This window comes from Dermacentor andersoni, chromosome 11, assembly GCF_023375885.2.
Source record: "Dermacentor andersoni chromosome 11, qqDerAnde1_hic_scaffold, whole genome shotgun sequence".
In the NCBI taxonomy this organism is placed as follows: Eukaryota; Metazoa; Arthropoda; class Arachnida; order Ixodida; family Ixodidae; genus Dermacentor; species Dermacentor andersoni.
This window is the reverse complement of record NC_092824.1, coordinates 124,040,866-124,055,851: the sequence shown is the minus strand read 5'-3', so window position 1 is coordinate 124,055,851 and position 14,986 is coordinate 124,040,866. Positions and strand designations below refer to the sequence as shown.

Genomic DNA, 14,986 nt, shown 5'->3' with positions numbered 1-14,986 from the left:
TACTCACCCACAGGGCAGAAACCTGGAGGCTTACGAAAAGGGTTCTACTTAAATTGAGGATGATGCAACGAACTATGGAAAGAAGAATAATGGATGTAATGTTAAGGGATAAGAAAAGAGCAGATTGGGTGAGGGAACTAACGCGAGTTAATGACATCTTAGTTGAAACCAAGAAAAAGAAATGGGCATGGGCAGGACATGTAATGAGGAGGGAAGACAACTGATGGTCATTAAGGATTACGGACTGGATTCCAAGGGAAGGGAAGTGTAGCAGGGGGTGGCAGAAAGTTAGGTGGCAGATGAGATTAAGAAGTTTGCAGGGACGACACGGCCACAATTAGTACATGACCGGGGTTGTTGGAGAAGTATGGGAGAGGCCTTTGCCCTGCAGTAGGCGTAACCAGGCTGATGATGTTGATGATGAAATGGTAGGTTGTAAGGTTCATTTTTATTTCCTTTCTGATTCAGAGGCTGTCATTGCGTTTGTCGCTGACATCTTAGGAATGTATCTGAGTAATGGGATGAACTAGAGATGTACTGAAAATGTGCCCCTAGCGAATCAGCTTGGTCCTCAATAGTGTCTCCTTTGTGTTTACTAAAGGTAGAGGATGAGTTCCGCGGCCTTTTGTTTTGTTGACCCTATTCCAGGCTTTCCCTTCGTCTGTATATGAATTGATGCTACTGATGTATTTTTGCCATCTTTCCCGTTTGGCCCGGCGGCGTGTTCTTCTACCCAGTGACTTTATTTTCTTGAAATTGATCAGATTCTCGGCAGTTGGAGATTCGCGAAGGTGACTCCAAGCCTTATTTTGATTTTTACAAGCTTCTTTGCACTCCGCATTCCACCAGGGAACACGTCGTTTGAAGGGCGATCTATTTGACTCAGGGATACATAGTGACGCCGCATCAACAATAAATGCTGTCAGATATGCCACAGCGTCATCAATAGAAAGTGCAGAGATGTCTTCCCAAGTCATGCGGATGAGTTCTTTATAATGTTTCTAGTCGGCTGACTCGACTTTCCAGTGGGGGACGCATGGAGAGCATTCATCACATTTTGCTGATTTTATGACAATTGGAAAATGGTCGCTCCCGTATGGATTTTTGATCACGTTCCACTCCAGGTATGGCACTAGTGTACTTAATGTTATACTTAAGTCAATAGATGAGAACATTTTGTTCGCCACGCTGTAGAATGTGGGTTCTTTCTTGTTTAGTAACCACACATTGGAAGATGAAAGGAAATTTTCTAATAAGCGCCCTCTCGTATCAAAACGAGAACGTCCCCAGAGGGTGTTGTGTGCATTTAAATCGCCTACTACAATGTAAGGTTCAGGGAGTTCTGCGTCAAAGCTCTCGAAGTCTGCTCTGGAAAGTTGATGGCTCGGAGGAATGTACAGAGAGCTAACTGTGAACTAGCTTATCAAATAGCACGGCTCTGATTGCCACTGCCTCAAGGGGCGTTTGCAGATGCAAATGCTGGCAGGCGATACCCTTATCAACTATAATAGCAACACCGCCTGATGAGGCTTAATCGTCATTGCGACCTTTGCAGTAAATGGCATATTGTTTGAGAAAGTATGTGAAGGATTGAGGTGTGTCTCTTGCACACACAGCACCCCTGGATTAAACTTGCAAAGGAGTTCCTTAATGTCATCAAGATTGTGTATTAGACCTCTCACATTCCAGTGCATTATTTGTGTGGCTACATTGGAAGTGTTTTATGGTGCGTGTCAAAAGATATCAATTAAGTTGGCTCATGAGACCTTTCCAGGTCCCTTGATGCGGGGTATTTCTTTCTTGTTGGCGCGCTCCAGGGAGCAACTCTGGAGGGCGTCTGAGACGCCAGAGAAGTTTTTGTTACGTCCATCGCCTCGTCAGAGGTGCTGGATGATGCCTGCTCAGCGGGCGCTCTCGGGGGTTTTTCGGGCCTGTCTGCACGAGCAGTGGCCCTGGGACCGGCAGGCCCGGAGGTCTGCTGGCCCTTCGTGGTAGGGGGCAGAAGAGCAGTGGCTGCTCCCGCCAAGGGGGCTGATGGCGTAGCCGCCGTCACACTCCGTGTGACTTGCGCGGCCGCCAGAGGATGTGGCACTGCCCCCCGGAGCATCACATCACTGTAGGACAGATTCGAATGGTTGTGGACAGAAAATCGCTTGCGCGCTTCTGGGAAAGAAATGTTTAGTTTGACTTTCAGTTCGATTATTTGTTTTTCTTTCTTCCATGACGGGCACAATCGCGAATAGGTGGGGTGGTCTCCGCCACAGTTAGCGCAGTGGGTTGTGGAAGAACAGGTGTCTGATGTGTGGTCTTTAGATGCACATTTTGCACAAGTAGCACGCTCTCGACAGCTCTAAGACCCATGCCCAAAACGCTGGCACTTGAAGCATCGGCGCGGATTGGGAATGTACGGTCGTACGCGTAGTTTACAATATCCCGTCTCTAATGAATCAGGCAGTTCACTTGTTCCAAATGTTATTATTAGATGCTTTGTTGGAATTTCCTTGTCATCGCGCCTTAACTTAATTCGTTGCACCTTTACCACGTTTTGTTCTAGCCATCCTTTTAAAAGCTCGCTCTCACTAAGTTCAAGGAGGTCGTCATCAGAAATGACACCACATACAGTGTTCATTGACTGGTGGGGACCCACAGAGACAGGAATGTCACCAAATGCAACAAGTTTGGTCAGGTTGCTGTATTGGAGCTTGTCACGCACTTCCAGAAGAAGGTCGCCGCTTCCCATCTTAGTTACTTTGTAACCAGAGCCGATTGCTTCTGTCAGACATTTTGCGACCACAAATGGGGATATTGTACGGACTGTCTTGCTTTCGTGTTGACTATGTATTACACAATACTTGGGAAATATTTCTTTTGGTTTCAAGAGAAAGTTGAAGGTTTCATCAGTGCGCCCCCTTTTCAGGGAGCGATCAGGGAGTGGGGGGAAATTCGAAGCCATATATAGGATTACTGTATTCAGCAGGAATGCCCGCCGCCCACCTTGGAGCCCAACCTGAGGACGTCACAGGATTAGAAAAATTCTATTCTGTGTATGCCAGCGTACGTTCCTACTATAACCTAATATATATATACCCAAGACTGGATATATTACACAAGGTTAACCCTTGCCGCCAGGAAATAGGAAGTTAAAAGAAATGAACAGAAGACAGGAAAGATGGAAAAGTGGGAGAGAAAGACGAAGAATGGCGAGGAGGACAGGAAAAGGCAACTGCCGATTTCCTCCAGGTGGGTCAGCCTGGAGGTGCCGTCTATGTGAAGCAGAGGCCGAAGAGGTGTGTTGCCTCCGCCGGGGGGCCTTAAAGGTCCAAACACCCAGCATCGGCTCAACCCCTAGGATCCCCCTTTCCCCAGACACGGCTAAGCCACGCACGGCTACACGCGGGAGGGTCCAACCCTTGTGTGCTTGGGTACGTGGTGTCGCAACACACCAAACGCCTGCTGATGCAGACGCCCCTGCGGGGACAATATTATATGCTGCATTTTACGGGAGATTTTATGTCATTGTTGCTTCTCATTGGTACCAGTGTCGCTAAGAAAATGCCTTCCCTTTCTTTTTTTTAACACCACAGGGACTGAGAGGGATTGTTTTGTTGGCAATGGCAGTAACTTTCACATAGTAGTACATGCCAGCCACTACCAGGGAGTACTAGAGTATTACATTTTGCTACGGTGTTGTACACCAACTGAAAAGAGAAGTCTCGTGATGACTGCTGATAATGTGCATGGCACCATCAGAAGGTAGTTTAAAGCACCTACCCCGCAGCTTTGCTCTTTCCAGCACACACAGGCTTACTACATTGTGCATTATGCTTGTGACACATGAAACATCTGCTACACTTGTCCACAACATTATCAAACAAGTTTCACAGGGATTTGTTCATAAGTGCTTACTAACAATGCCATTTAAAGTGTATTAAGATGCTGTGGGATTGTTTTTAGACTTTTGAAACATGCAAACTGACTCGATGAATAAAAAAGCGCTTTGCTGTACACTTTTGCTATAATGATTCTGAACTATACTAAGAAAAATTTCCGCTTCTCTCAGTAATATGCTCAGCGATTAAAATGTGATACTCGGAACACATGGCTGCTAACGCTTCTTGCACCACTGGTGGGCGCTGGGGACATCGAGCTGAGCCATTTTTGTATACGATGAAGGCAAGAGCCTTTGTGATGCATTAAGACTGAATTTGGATTTCCAGCAATTACTTATCACTCACCGGTAGCACAGAAAGCCCTGGCCACCATGCAGTCAGATTATTGTGTTCGAATCGCTGAGCTGTGAAAATGTACGTTCAGATCAAAAAGTGTGGCCATATGTAATACAGCGACATGAAATGACTTGCGCTGTTCTGGCACAGTGATTTGTGAGCAGTGTGCTCATGTGCTGAGCATTGAAAGTGACACATGCTGGAGCAGAGACAAAAAGGGGTCTCACTCTTCCAGGTCGATGTCCAAGGCCCGATGTGGGTCATCAGCATTGCGGTCATCATCGTCATCATCAGACAGCCGAGCACCTTCAGGCATCTCAACGGATGTGTTGACCACACCGAGTGGACCGGGCAGTTCCTCCTCATCCGACTCTGAGGCTACTGCTAGCTGGGATGTTTTCTTCCGCCTTTCCTTGCCTGTGCATGCCGCAAGATCACACCATATTGCAGGATCCATGTTGATTCAACAGTAATGGAAGTAGCATTGCATCTTTTTCAATCAGTTTTTGGAACAGTGGAAATATGAGACACACATGCTTACTGCACTACATCAACACCAAAGTGAAATACTAGTGAATGCACATTTTGGCACACACAGTAAGCCCTTGTTATAACGAAGTGAATGGGATGGCTAAAAAATTTGATATAAGCGTTAACTCGATAAAAGCAACTACCTCTTAAAGGGACCCTGAAACGATTTTGATGGTTTTCTACAAACATACTGAGTCGTTAGAGTAGGTCCTTCTGATCATTAATTGACGCATCTAAGTGCTCTGCGTAAAGCGTGTAATATATTATAAGGCTTTAAAAATGTACATCGCTGCTGATCGCCGCACACTGCTTGGCTGAATATTCAGTCGCCCCTAACCATATGACGTAAATCACCCAATTGACCTCATGTGGCCGAGCTATCCGATTGGCTGCCCAGGGCGTGTAATCGATAATTTTCCACCTTTATGGTGAACAAATTATGTTTGCAATAGTTGGAATGTTAATTTGTTTCTATAAAAAGAAAGTAACAGAAAGAAAATTCACAAGAACAATTTCTCACTCCACTTAAGCAGTTCTGGCACACAGGAAGCGTCGACCGCTTGCATTACAACGTGCTCCATTTTGATGACAGCTCTGCGGTCAGAGTCGGTCTCAGTCTTTTCGCAGGCACTATGATTCGACTTCGTTGCGTTGTGGACTGCAAATGTGGCAACTGGCAATATGTCAAACGGCGACATCGTGTCCCTCTGCAAGGCAGCTGACGAGAAGGCTGGCTGCAGCGCATTTACCTGCCGCTATCCGAACAACGCCAGGATTTGTGCGTTTGCGGCCGTCACTTTACAACGGAAGATTACTAATGCAATAGCAAGCAGAAAATTATGGGTGCCAAATGTGTGTCCTAGTCTGAGACAACAGAATAGGACATCAGATCACTGCGATTTTGTAACGGAGGGCCAGAAACGTAACTGTGGCTTTATCACGTGAAGCTTATTAGGTGCCTTCGCAGTTTCTTTTGTAAGAGAGGTTTCAGATCTGTGGCAGGCAATGCAGCGGTAGGATTAATAGCTTGCAATGTAAGTGACGTGGCCATTTGGTGTGCAAGCACATTACCCTCGATGCCTCTATGGCCAGGTACCCAGCGTGTAATAACATGCTGGTTAGATATATACGCTCTACACAGGGCTGTATAGAGCTTAATGAGTACAGGATTTTTGTGTTTAGATTGACTTCAGGGCTTTTACTACGCTTTGGAAGCCTGTAAATATTGTCACGCGCTAACACAGGAGTAAGTGACAGTACGAGCAGCCAGAGACGAAAAATGCCACGCACTAAGCGACGGTTCTCCAGCTGGCGCGGGATCCTTGACCTCGTCGTCTTCTTCGCCGTTTTGCTGGGCACGCAATGCTGAATGGTCGCTGGCTCATAACACCAGGTGGCATTATTCCCCCTCCCTATGAAGCATCGACTCGATGCTCAAACACAAGACGTACACGGAAAGTACGCACATTAGGTAAGACATTAAAAAAAAGGGGAAAACGCGCTAGCACACATACGGGCATGCACACGAGGCAAAAAAAATTGGGTTCTGTCGTCGGGAACAAGAAAAGAGAAAAAAAACACTTCGCAGTTCTTTGGAGGACGACGCGACGACAGCAAAAAACAAAAGTTTGTTTCACCGGTAGACTTAACATCACCGTGCAAAATACGGCTTGAGGCGGACGACATGCACAGTCTCTGCGCGTGGTAAACGGCGCTTGGGCGATGGTAGGTCTCCGTCCGGAACCACTTCATAATTCACGTCGCTTACACGCCTTAGTACCGTGTATGGTCCGAAGTACTTGCTCAGGAGTTTCTCGCTGAGGCCTCGCCGTCTAATGGGGGTCCAAACCCAAACTTGGTCACCAGGCTCATAGGTAACTTGTCGATGGTGAAGATTGTACCTTATGGCATCGGTACACTGCTGCTGTCGTATGTGGACACGGGCCAGTTGACGGGCTTCCTCGGCACGCTGAATGTACTCCTCGACGTCAGGAGCTAACTGGTCGAGCTGATCGATGTCTTCATATTGAATCATGGCGTCGAGCATAGTTTGAACATCTCGACCATAAACGAGGCGAAACGGCGTAAATCGTGTAGTTTCCTGTGTGGCAGTGTTGTACGCAAACGTTACGTATGGCAGGATTTCGTCCCACGTTTTGTGCTGCACATCGACGTACATAGAGAGCATGTCTGCCAGTGTTTTGTTTAGTCTTTCTGTTAAACCATTAGTCTGAGGGTGGTATGCAGTGGTCTTTCGATGACTCGTGTAACTCAACTTGAAGATGTCGTCCAGAAGCTTCGCCGTAAATGCCGTCCCTCGGTCAGTGATGATGATTGATGGTGCGCCATGCCGAAGCACAATGTGATGCATAAAAAACTGGGCAACTTCAGATGCTGTCCCGCGTGGTAGTGCCTTCGTCTCAGCGTAACGCGTCAAGTAGTCAGTTGCGACAATGATCCACTTATTGCCGGAGGAAGACAAGGGAAATGGTCCAAGAAGGTCCATTCCAACTTGATCAAACGGCGTACGCGGAGGGTCGATGGGTCGTAGAAGGCCTGCAGGCTTGAAGGGTGGTGACTTTCGGCGCTGGCATTCACGGCATCCTTTCACGTAGCGTTTGACGCAAGCAGTCAGTCTAGGCCAGTAGTACAGTTGCCGTACCCTGTCCAGAGTCCTTGAGGAACCCAAGTGACCAGATGTCGGCTCGTCGTGGCAGGCTAATAGAATGTCGTCGCGAAGGGCTTGAGGCACTACTAGAAGATGTGGTTTGTCGCCGGCACCTGTGTTTCTTTTGTATAAGATGCCCTCTCGAAGGCAAAATGATGACAACCGTCGCGAAAGTGGGCGAGGAATGGACGCGATGCTGCCTTCTAAGTGATCAATTATGGGCCTTAACTCAGCGTCCGATCGTTGTGCAGCGAGCAGGTCCGGTCTGCTGAGGGCTCCCAGGAAGGCGCTGTCGTCTTCCTCGTCAGGATTCGGAGATTCAACAGGTGCTCTTGATAGAGTGTCAGCATCTTCATGTTTCCTACCTGACTTGTATACGATGGTGATGTTAAATTCCTGGAGTCGCAGACTCCAACGTGCCAATCGTCCAGAAGGGTCTCGGAGGTTGGTCAACCAGCACAAAGCGTGATGATCGGTCACAACTTTAAATGGCCGCCCGTAGAGATAGGGCCTAAACTTTGTAGTAGCCCAAATAACCGCGAGGCACTCCTTCTCTGTGGTGGAATAATTGGACTCTGCCCGTGACAGAGTGCGGCTCGCGTAGGCGATAACTCGTTCAGTTCCGTCTTGCCGTTGCACCAGGATAGCTCCAAGACCGATATTGCTGGCGTCAGTGCGTACTTCTGTGTCAGCATCCTCATCAAAATGACCGAGCACAGGAGGAGAAGACAATCGATGTTGTAGCTCCGCAAAGGCAGTCTGTTGTTCATCCGTCCAGAGGAATGGCACGTCGTCACGTGTAAGGCGAAATATCGGCTCTGCAATCTTCGAAAAATTTTCAATGAAGCGTCGATAATAGGCACACAACCCCAAAAACCGTCGGACACTTTTCTTGTCGGTTGGAGTGGGAAAAGCAGCTACGGCATCAGTCTTCTCGGGATCGGGCCGAACACCTGCCGCGCTCACGACGTGACCAAGGAACTTCAGTTCCTCGTAACCGAAATGGCATTTCTCTGGCTTGAGTGTAAGGTCAGCCAATCGAATGGCTTCGAGTACATTCCGAAGGCGTCGAAGGTGCTCGTCAAAAGTCTCCGAAAAGATAACGACATCATCGAGATAGACGAGGCAGCTTTTCCATTTGAGGTCAGCGAGAACGGTATCCATCATTCGCTGGAATGTGGCTGGCGCGGAACAGAGGCCAAAAGGGAGTACTCTAAATTCGTAAAGGCCGTCCGGAGTCACAAACACAGTTTTCTCGCGGTCCCGCTCATCTACTTCAATTTGCCAGTAGCCACTTTTCAGATCGATAGAGGAGAAATACTTTGCGCGCCTCAATCTATCCAGAGAATCGTCGACACGAGGCAACGGGTACACGTCTTTCTTTGTGACGTTGTTTAGCTTCCGGTAGTCCACACAAAACCGAAGCGTGCCATCTTTCTTTTTAACGAGAACGACTGGCGATGACCAGGGACTGCATGAAGGCTGTATTACGCCGTCTTGAAGCATTTCCTTCACCTGCGTTTGAATCGCATGTCGTTCTGTCGGGGAAACACGATAAGGCTGTTGCCGTATGGGGGGCACGTCGTCATAGGTGATGATACGGTGTTTCGTAATCGACGTTTGACGTATCTTCGACGACCGTGCAAAGCAAGAGTGGAACTCGAGCAACAGCTCGCGTAGGGGTTGTTTGTTCTCTTCAGGAAGCGTTGGACTAATGTCGACGTTGCGTAAAGGTGGTTCAGCATTGTCGATTGCCTCGGAAACAAAACACTCAGTGACATCGGCGATCGGGTCGGCGTAGGCGATGACAGTACCGGGGAAAAGGTGCCGGTGTTCGTAGCTGAAGTTCGTGACAAGAACCTCACAGTGGCCATCATGGAGATCAATAAGGCTTCTTGCTACGCAAACACCTTGAGAAAGCAGGAGAGAGCGATTGCTTTCTGCGACCGCTTCACCGTATAAGAGTCTGTCACATGCCACCTGAACCACGACACTTGCACGTGGTGGTAACGTGACAGCGTCGTCGATGACACGAAGAGGTGCTCGAGGGTGGATGGTGTTGGTCGTCGCTGCGGCGCTCTTTGTCGAGAAAGTGACGAGGCGTTCTCGAATGTCGATGATAGCTCCGTGCTCCCTGAGAAAGTCCATACCGATGATTAGGTCTCGAGAACACTGAGGGAGAATGCTTAAGCTGGCAACAAACGTGGAGCCGCGAATCTGTATTCTTGCCGTGCACATGCCGAGTGGGGTGATGATGTGCCCGCCAGCTGTACGAACTGGCGTTTGATTCCAAGGCGTCGTCACTTTCTTCAGAAGGGTGGCCAGTCTTTCGCTGATTATAGAATAATCCGCTCCAGTGTCCACTAAAGCAGTCAATTCACGACCGTCGAGCACTACAGGAATGTCCAAGGAAATTCTTTTTCTGTAATCAGCGGGTACTGTCGTCGTCGGTGTATCGTCGGTCCGTGTACGCGTCAGTAGGGGTCCTTGAGTACGTCCAGACTGAGCGGCCTCGCCCCCGAAGGCCGCTGTGGTTAGTTTTCCCGGCGCGGGCTGGGCGACCGACCCCGCACCACGCTCGAATACGTACGGCGAGTCGGAGAAAACCGCCGCGGCGAAGGGGAGCGTGACTGGTGTCGAGTTGATGGGGATCCGCACTGCTGGGCAACGTATTGTTCAATTTCAGGGGGACGCTGGCCGAACCTAGGTCGCGGCGAGTTTGCTGAAAATCCGCGTAGTCCGAGCTCTCGATAGGAGCACTGTCGGTAGACGTGCCCAGCTTCGCCACAGTGAAAGCAAAGGGGACGGCGATCAGGTGCCCGCCACACGTCTGATTTCCTTGGGGCGTGTCGGTGGTCCTGGTAATACGAGGCCGCTTGGACGGGCTGTAGCATGGCCGGGCACGCGGTGCGAAGCGGGGAGGGAGGTGGGGCAGGTTGCCTCAAAGCTTGCGCATACGACATACGGGAGCTGTCAGTTCTTAGCGGTCGAGCTTCTGTGTTGAAGGGTGGTTCTCTTAGCGCTTGCTGGACTTCGTCACGGAGAACGCTGGACAAGGAGTTGAGCGTCGGCTGTAAGGGTACCGACAGCTTCTGGAGTTCTTCGCGGATTACGGAGCGAATGAGCTCTCGAAAGAAATCGACGTGGCCCCCGAGAGCTCCGAAGAAGTCCGTAGGTGAGGCAGCGTTCACTTGGCGTTCGTATGATGGTGCCCGCTGCCGAAGCGTCTGTTCCATGGTGACGGCCTCGGAAAGAAATTCTGACACAGTCTTGGGAGGACTGCGCACGAGACCGCCGAACAGCTGCTCTTTCACTCCGCGCATCAGGTACCGCACCTTCTTTTCTTCCGACATGCTGGGGTCGGCTCGTCGAAAGAGACGCGTCATGTCCTCGACATACATTGCGACACCTTCGTTCGGCATTTGTATACGGGACTGCAGATCACGCTCAGCTCGCTCCCGGCGATCAGGGCTCGCATACGTCTCAAGAATCCGGCGTTTGAATTCTGCCCATGAATTTAGGGCATCTGCGCGGTTCTCGTACCAAACACGTGCACCATCGTTCAGGCTGAAATATACGTTTTTCAGTTTCTCTGCGTCATCCCACTTGTTGAACGCGGCAACACGTTCATAGTGGACCAGCCAATCTTCAACATCCTCATGTATGGCGCCGTGGAAGGGATTTGGCGTTCGCGGATTCAGTAGCGTACACTGAATCGGCGTTGGGCCTTCCATACCTGTTGGCGTGGTCGGAGCTGCCATTTTCTCTGCGAGGAGTCCAAACTCAGGGGCTTGTCCACGGATCCTTCTGCTGGCGCGGTGTACAGGCGTAACCACCGGTACGGGGCTGGAGCTCCTGCTGCTCGGAGGGGTGTTGTGCATAGATTAGATTACCCAGCACCTCCACCAGTTTGTCACGCGCTAACACAGGAGTAAGTGACAGTACGAGCAGCCAGAGACGAAAAATGCCACGCACTAAGCGACGGTTCTCCAGCTGGCGCGGGATCCTTGACCTCGTCGTCTTCTTCGCCATTTTGCTGGGCACGCAATGCTGAATGGTCGCTGGCTCATAACACCAGGTGGCAATATTGTTACAAGAACGAAGGATTAGAAACTGGTGACTAATCACAAAGTACATTTACAAAGGATAATGCAGCACTGGCCAGTTCAACCGACAGCTCAAGAGCCAGAGAGCGTTTGTCCTCTTCGTAGGGGCGCCCGCATGCATCATCCACAAGAAACACGCAATATGCATGTATCAATATAATAGTTTTTGGAAGTTTTGATTTCCTTATATGCTTTATAACTGATAATAGTGCATAGGCCTCAGCCGTAAAGATACTTGTTTCCGAATGGAGTACACCGGATTCCTAGAAGGATGGGCCGACGGCTGCACATGAGACCCCGGCATATGACTTAGACTCTGTGTGCTTAGCATTGCGGAATGATAAATTACAGTAAAAGCTCATTTCACAACTCGCTAATTCTAAATTTTGGACTGAAGTTCTAAGAAATGCATTCTAATGTGTGCCTCTGGTACGTGCTTAGTGACTTCTACAAACGATATGTCACGCTCTATGAGCTACCACTGCCATGGTGGTAACAACTCAGCTGGAGCCATAGGACACTGTTCAAGAACTGGAACACCCATTTCCTCATTAAGCTTCGTCATACGCAAAGAGAACGGCTTTCTCGCTGCAGGCCAGTTATTGAAGAGTGTGGCAGCAGTCATGTCGTTTATGGTTGAATAAGAATGATGTTGAATGTTTGCGTTTATTCTAAAAAAATATATAAAACTGGTATATGAATGCTGGAGATGAAGTGGCGACTGGTTCGACTAATACGTATGGGCTGTGGATTGGATTTGTCCTGCACTGGCCGTGAGATGGATACCCATATGGTGAACAGGGCCTAGTATATTTAGTGCACTTAGCGTTGCGGAATGATAAATTATAGTAAAAGCTCGTTTGACAACTCGTTTCTTCGAAATTTTGGATAATTAGAAGTAGCTGCTGCGGTTCGCCCAACAATGTATTGAAAGCAATATGGAACACATCCCGCTAATTCACACTGAAATCCGCACCACGACCAATAATTCGAACTCCATGCCTTCATGTACAGGGAGAGCGTTAGTGCACGGGACCATGTTGGTGACAATCGCTGCCGTGTCGCTTTGCTCTTTTCATCTGTGGCCGTCGTTGCAGGTCGGTTCTGTGCCTCTCTCAAGACTCTCAAGATAAAAACGCGAACACAGTTTTTCTTTCTTTTTTTAAATTGTGATAGCAATTATATGGACACTCAAAGTGCATTTCCATCATCGGCGTCACTGTCACCGCGCACCCTATGCTGTATGTGCAAGTGAAAGCGTGCAAGCGGAGTCGCGAGAGCCAACAATCATGGCTCAGTCTTGCGCGAGTGAAAGGGATGAATGCGAAGAGGAAGCGCGCCGTCTTCTCTCTCTCTCTCTCTCTCTCTCTCTCGCAGGCAAGGCACCCAACATTACGAGGTGCCAATGGGGGTGGGAGAGGGGGGGGGGCATTCTCTCCAGCTGCAACTGCACATGTGGCAGCTACGAGCAGTCGTGCGGCCATACCTTGAGAGCGATCTGCGTTGGGTGCAGAGTCTAGTTGCATTGGCAGCTCGTAGCTTTGTGCGTGCTGCGTACTCTCGGCGCTCACTTTGGTTTGAAACGATAGCACGAATGTCACTTCGCTCGCTGCTGTTGCCGTGTTTCCTCACGCCAATGCTTTGACAGCGAGTGTCCGTAGAAATCAGGTGTGATGTGTTCATGCTTGCTGTGTGCGCTGACGCCATGCTTAGTATTTTAGTTAGCAGGCGAATGTTTACAAGTTGATACGGCTGATAAAAGTACTATCTTTACTTCATACCGCTGTCTGCTAATTTGCTATCGCAATCGATGCTTCGCCTTTTGAGTGAAACTGCGTCTTTTTCTCATTTTTTTTTCATGTCACATCTTGGAGGCTACGCTCTTTATCTACGAGGTGTTCTGCCGAGAAGCGGCACGAAGTAATGACTATAACATGGCGACCGTGACGTTTATCGGCGCTTGCAGTACCAAAAAGCATACATAGCCTTTGAGATTCGTGGCTATTACTCAAAGCAAAGCATCGCGTTTGGACGCCACCTATGCATATAGCAGAACTCAGCAGCGTGCAGTAGGTGCATCTACGAAAGTACAACGGAGTCCAACATCGCAGCAGGTTGTGATGCATTCCTAAGGTACATTTTAGAGCGCAGCTCTTGTTCCTGTGGCGAGTGTCAGCGCGCGTCGCGTGCAGCCGGTCACGCAACGGCACCTGTGCTGCGCCAGCCAAAATGCCATCCCCTCTATAGACTTCGACGCTAGCGCCGTCAAACCGCATACAGTAAAAGCTTGTTAATTCGAAATCCGCAAGGATGCTATGAAAATTAGAATTACAGTGAAACCTCATTAAATTGTAGTTGGCCGGAGCTCGGGAAAGGTATGTATTAAACGGTAGTACTGCTTAACCGAAATTGCATGAGATCACCCACTTACCTGTCAAAAACGCAACTCAGAGAGAGTACGATGAAAGGGAAAAAAACATGCAATATCTATTCACTCCGCGCAACAAAAACATTATTTCCATTTGGTGGCGCGGCAGCCTAACAGCGACGACTACGGCCTCAAACTTACTGAAGCTGCAAGCCAGCTTTTCGGCCAGCACCCCATCCCCTCTTCTTGCCAAACGCATGCATGGCATATTCTTCGTTAGCGCTGCATATGCTCCGTGCACGGGCGCGGTAGCGCTGCAGTTGTCACAGGGCGCATTTTTCATTGCAGGGTGCTGTTCTCATTGCCACAATTGCATTCATGAGGCTGACGTAACGCGCACCTTCTGCCACTGTCGAACCTGAATCACCTGTGCTGTCACTTTCCGTGTCGTCCTCATCACTGTCGCTAGGCAACAGAGGCAACAATGGCGAAAAGTTGAACCTCGTAGCCGGCAACTCTCCCCAGTTGCAGCAGCGCTGCCGAGCAACTTAGCATTCCAAATGCCACACATTGTAGTCAACAGTAGATGTCTGTCGCGTGCCAGCACCAACTTCTTTGTGTCACGTTCTATAGCACGAACAATGTCTAATTTTTCTTCTATGCTGAGCACCCGGCATCATTTTTTATCTGAGCTTCGGCATGACGCAAGCCCTTGTTCGCACAATGCTACAAGCTCTCTGGCACAATAAACTTAGTTGAAAGTTTGCGCTTGGTGTGTAGTCTTCTCTCACGTCCGTGTCGTTTTTTTATGTCGCGCAATATCATTTAAGCAATCTCTGGCAGGGCGATGAAATGATGGTGATGTTTATGTGGCTTCATGTGCAAACGCACAGGGTGCTTGGAGGCCGTTGGTCTGATACATGGTTCCTATCTCTGAGGCTTGTTGTTCTGCCGGGCGACCCGATGGAGATGACACACCGCCGTGTTTGCGCGATTAAAAGTGGAAACACTACAGGTTAACCGATGTACATGCAATAAGCTAGTACGGTTTAAGCGAATACAAAACACATTATGTTCAATGGCCGCT

General features: G+C 49.1%; 1 protein-coding gene across 6 annotated transcripts in view; it reads right to left on the bottom strand.

The window, feature by feature from the left end:
- Positions 1 to 14,986, bottom strand: part of g (adaptor-related protein complex 3, delta 1 subunit-like garnet) — a 316,686-nt gene that overhangs the window by 133,385 nt on the left and 168,315 nt on the right. For all 6 annotated transcript variants that reach the window (XM_055075585.2, XM_050186104.3, XM_050186105.3 and 3 more), the window contains one exon: positions 4,454 to 4,643. In XM_055075585.2, coding sequence (XP_054931560.1) covers positions 4,454 to 4,643 — 190 coding nt within the window. The remainder of the gene's footprint in view (positions 1 to 4,453; positions 4,644 to 14,986) is intronic.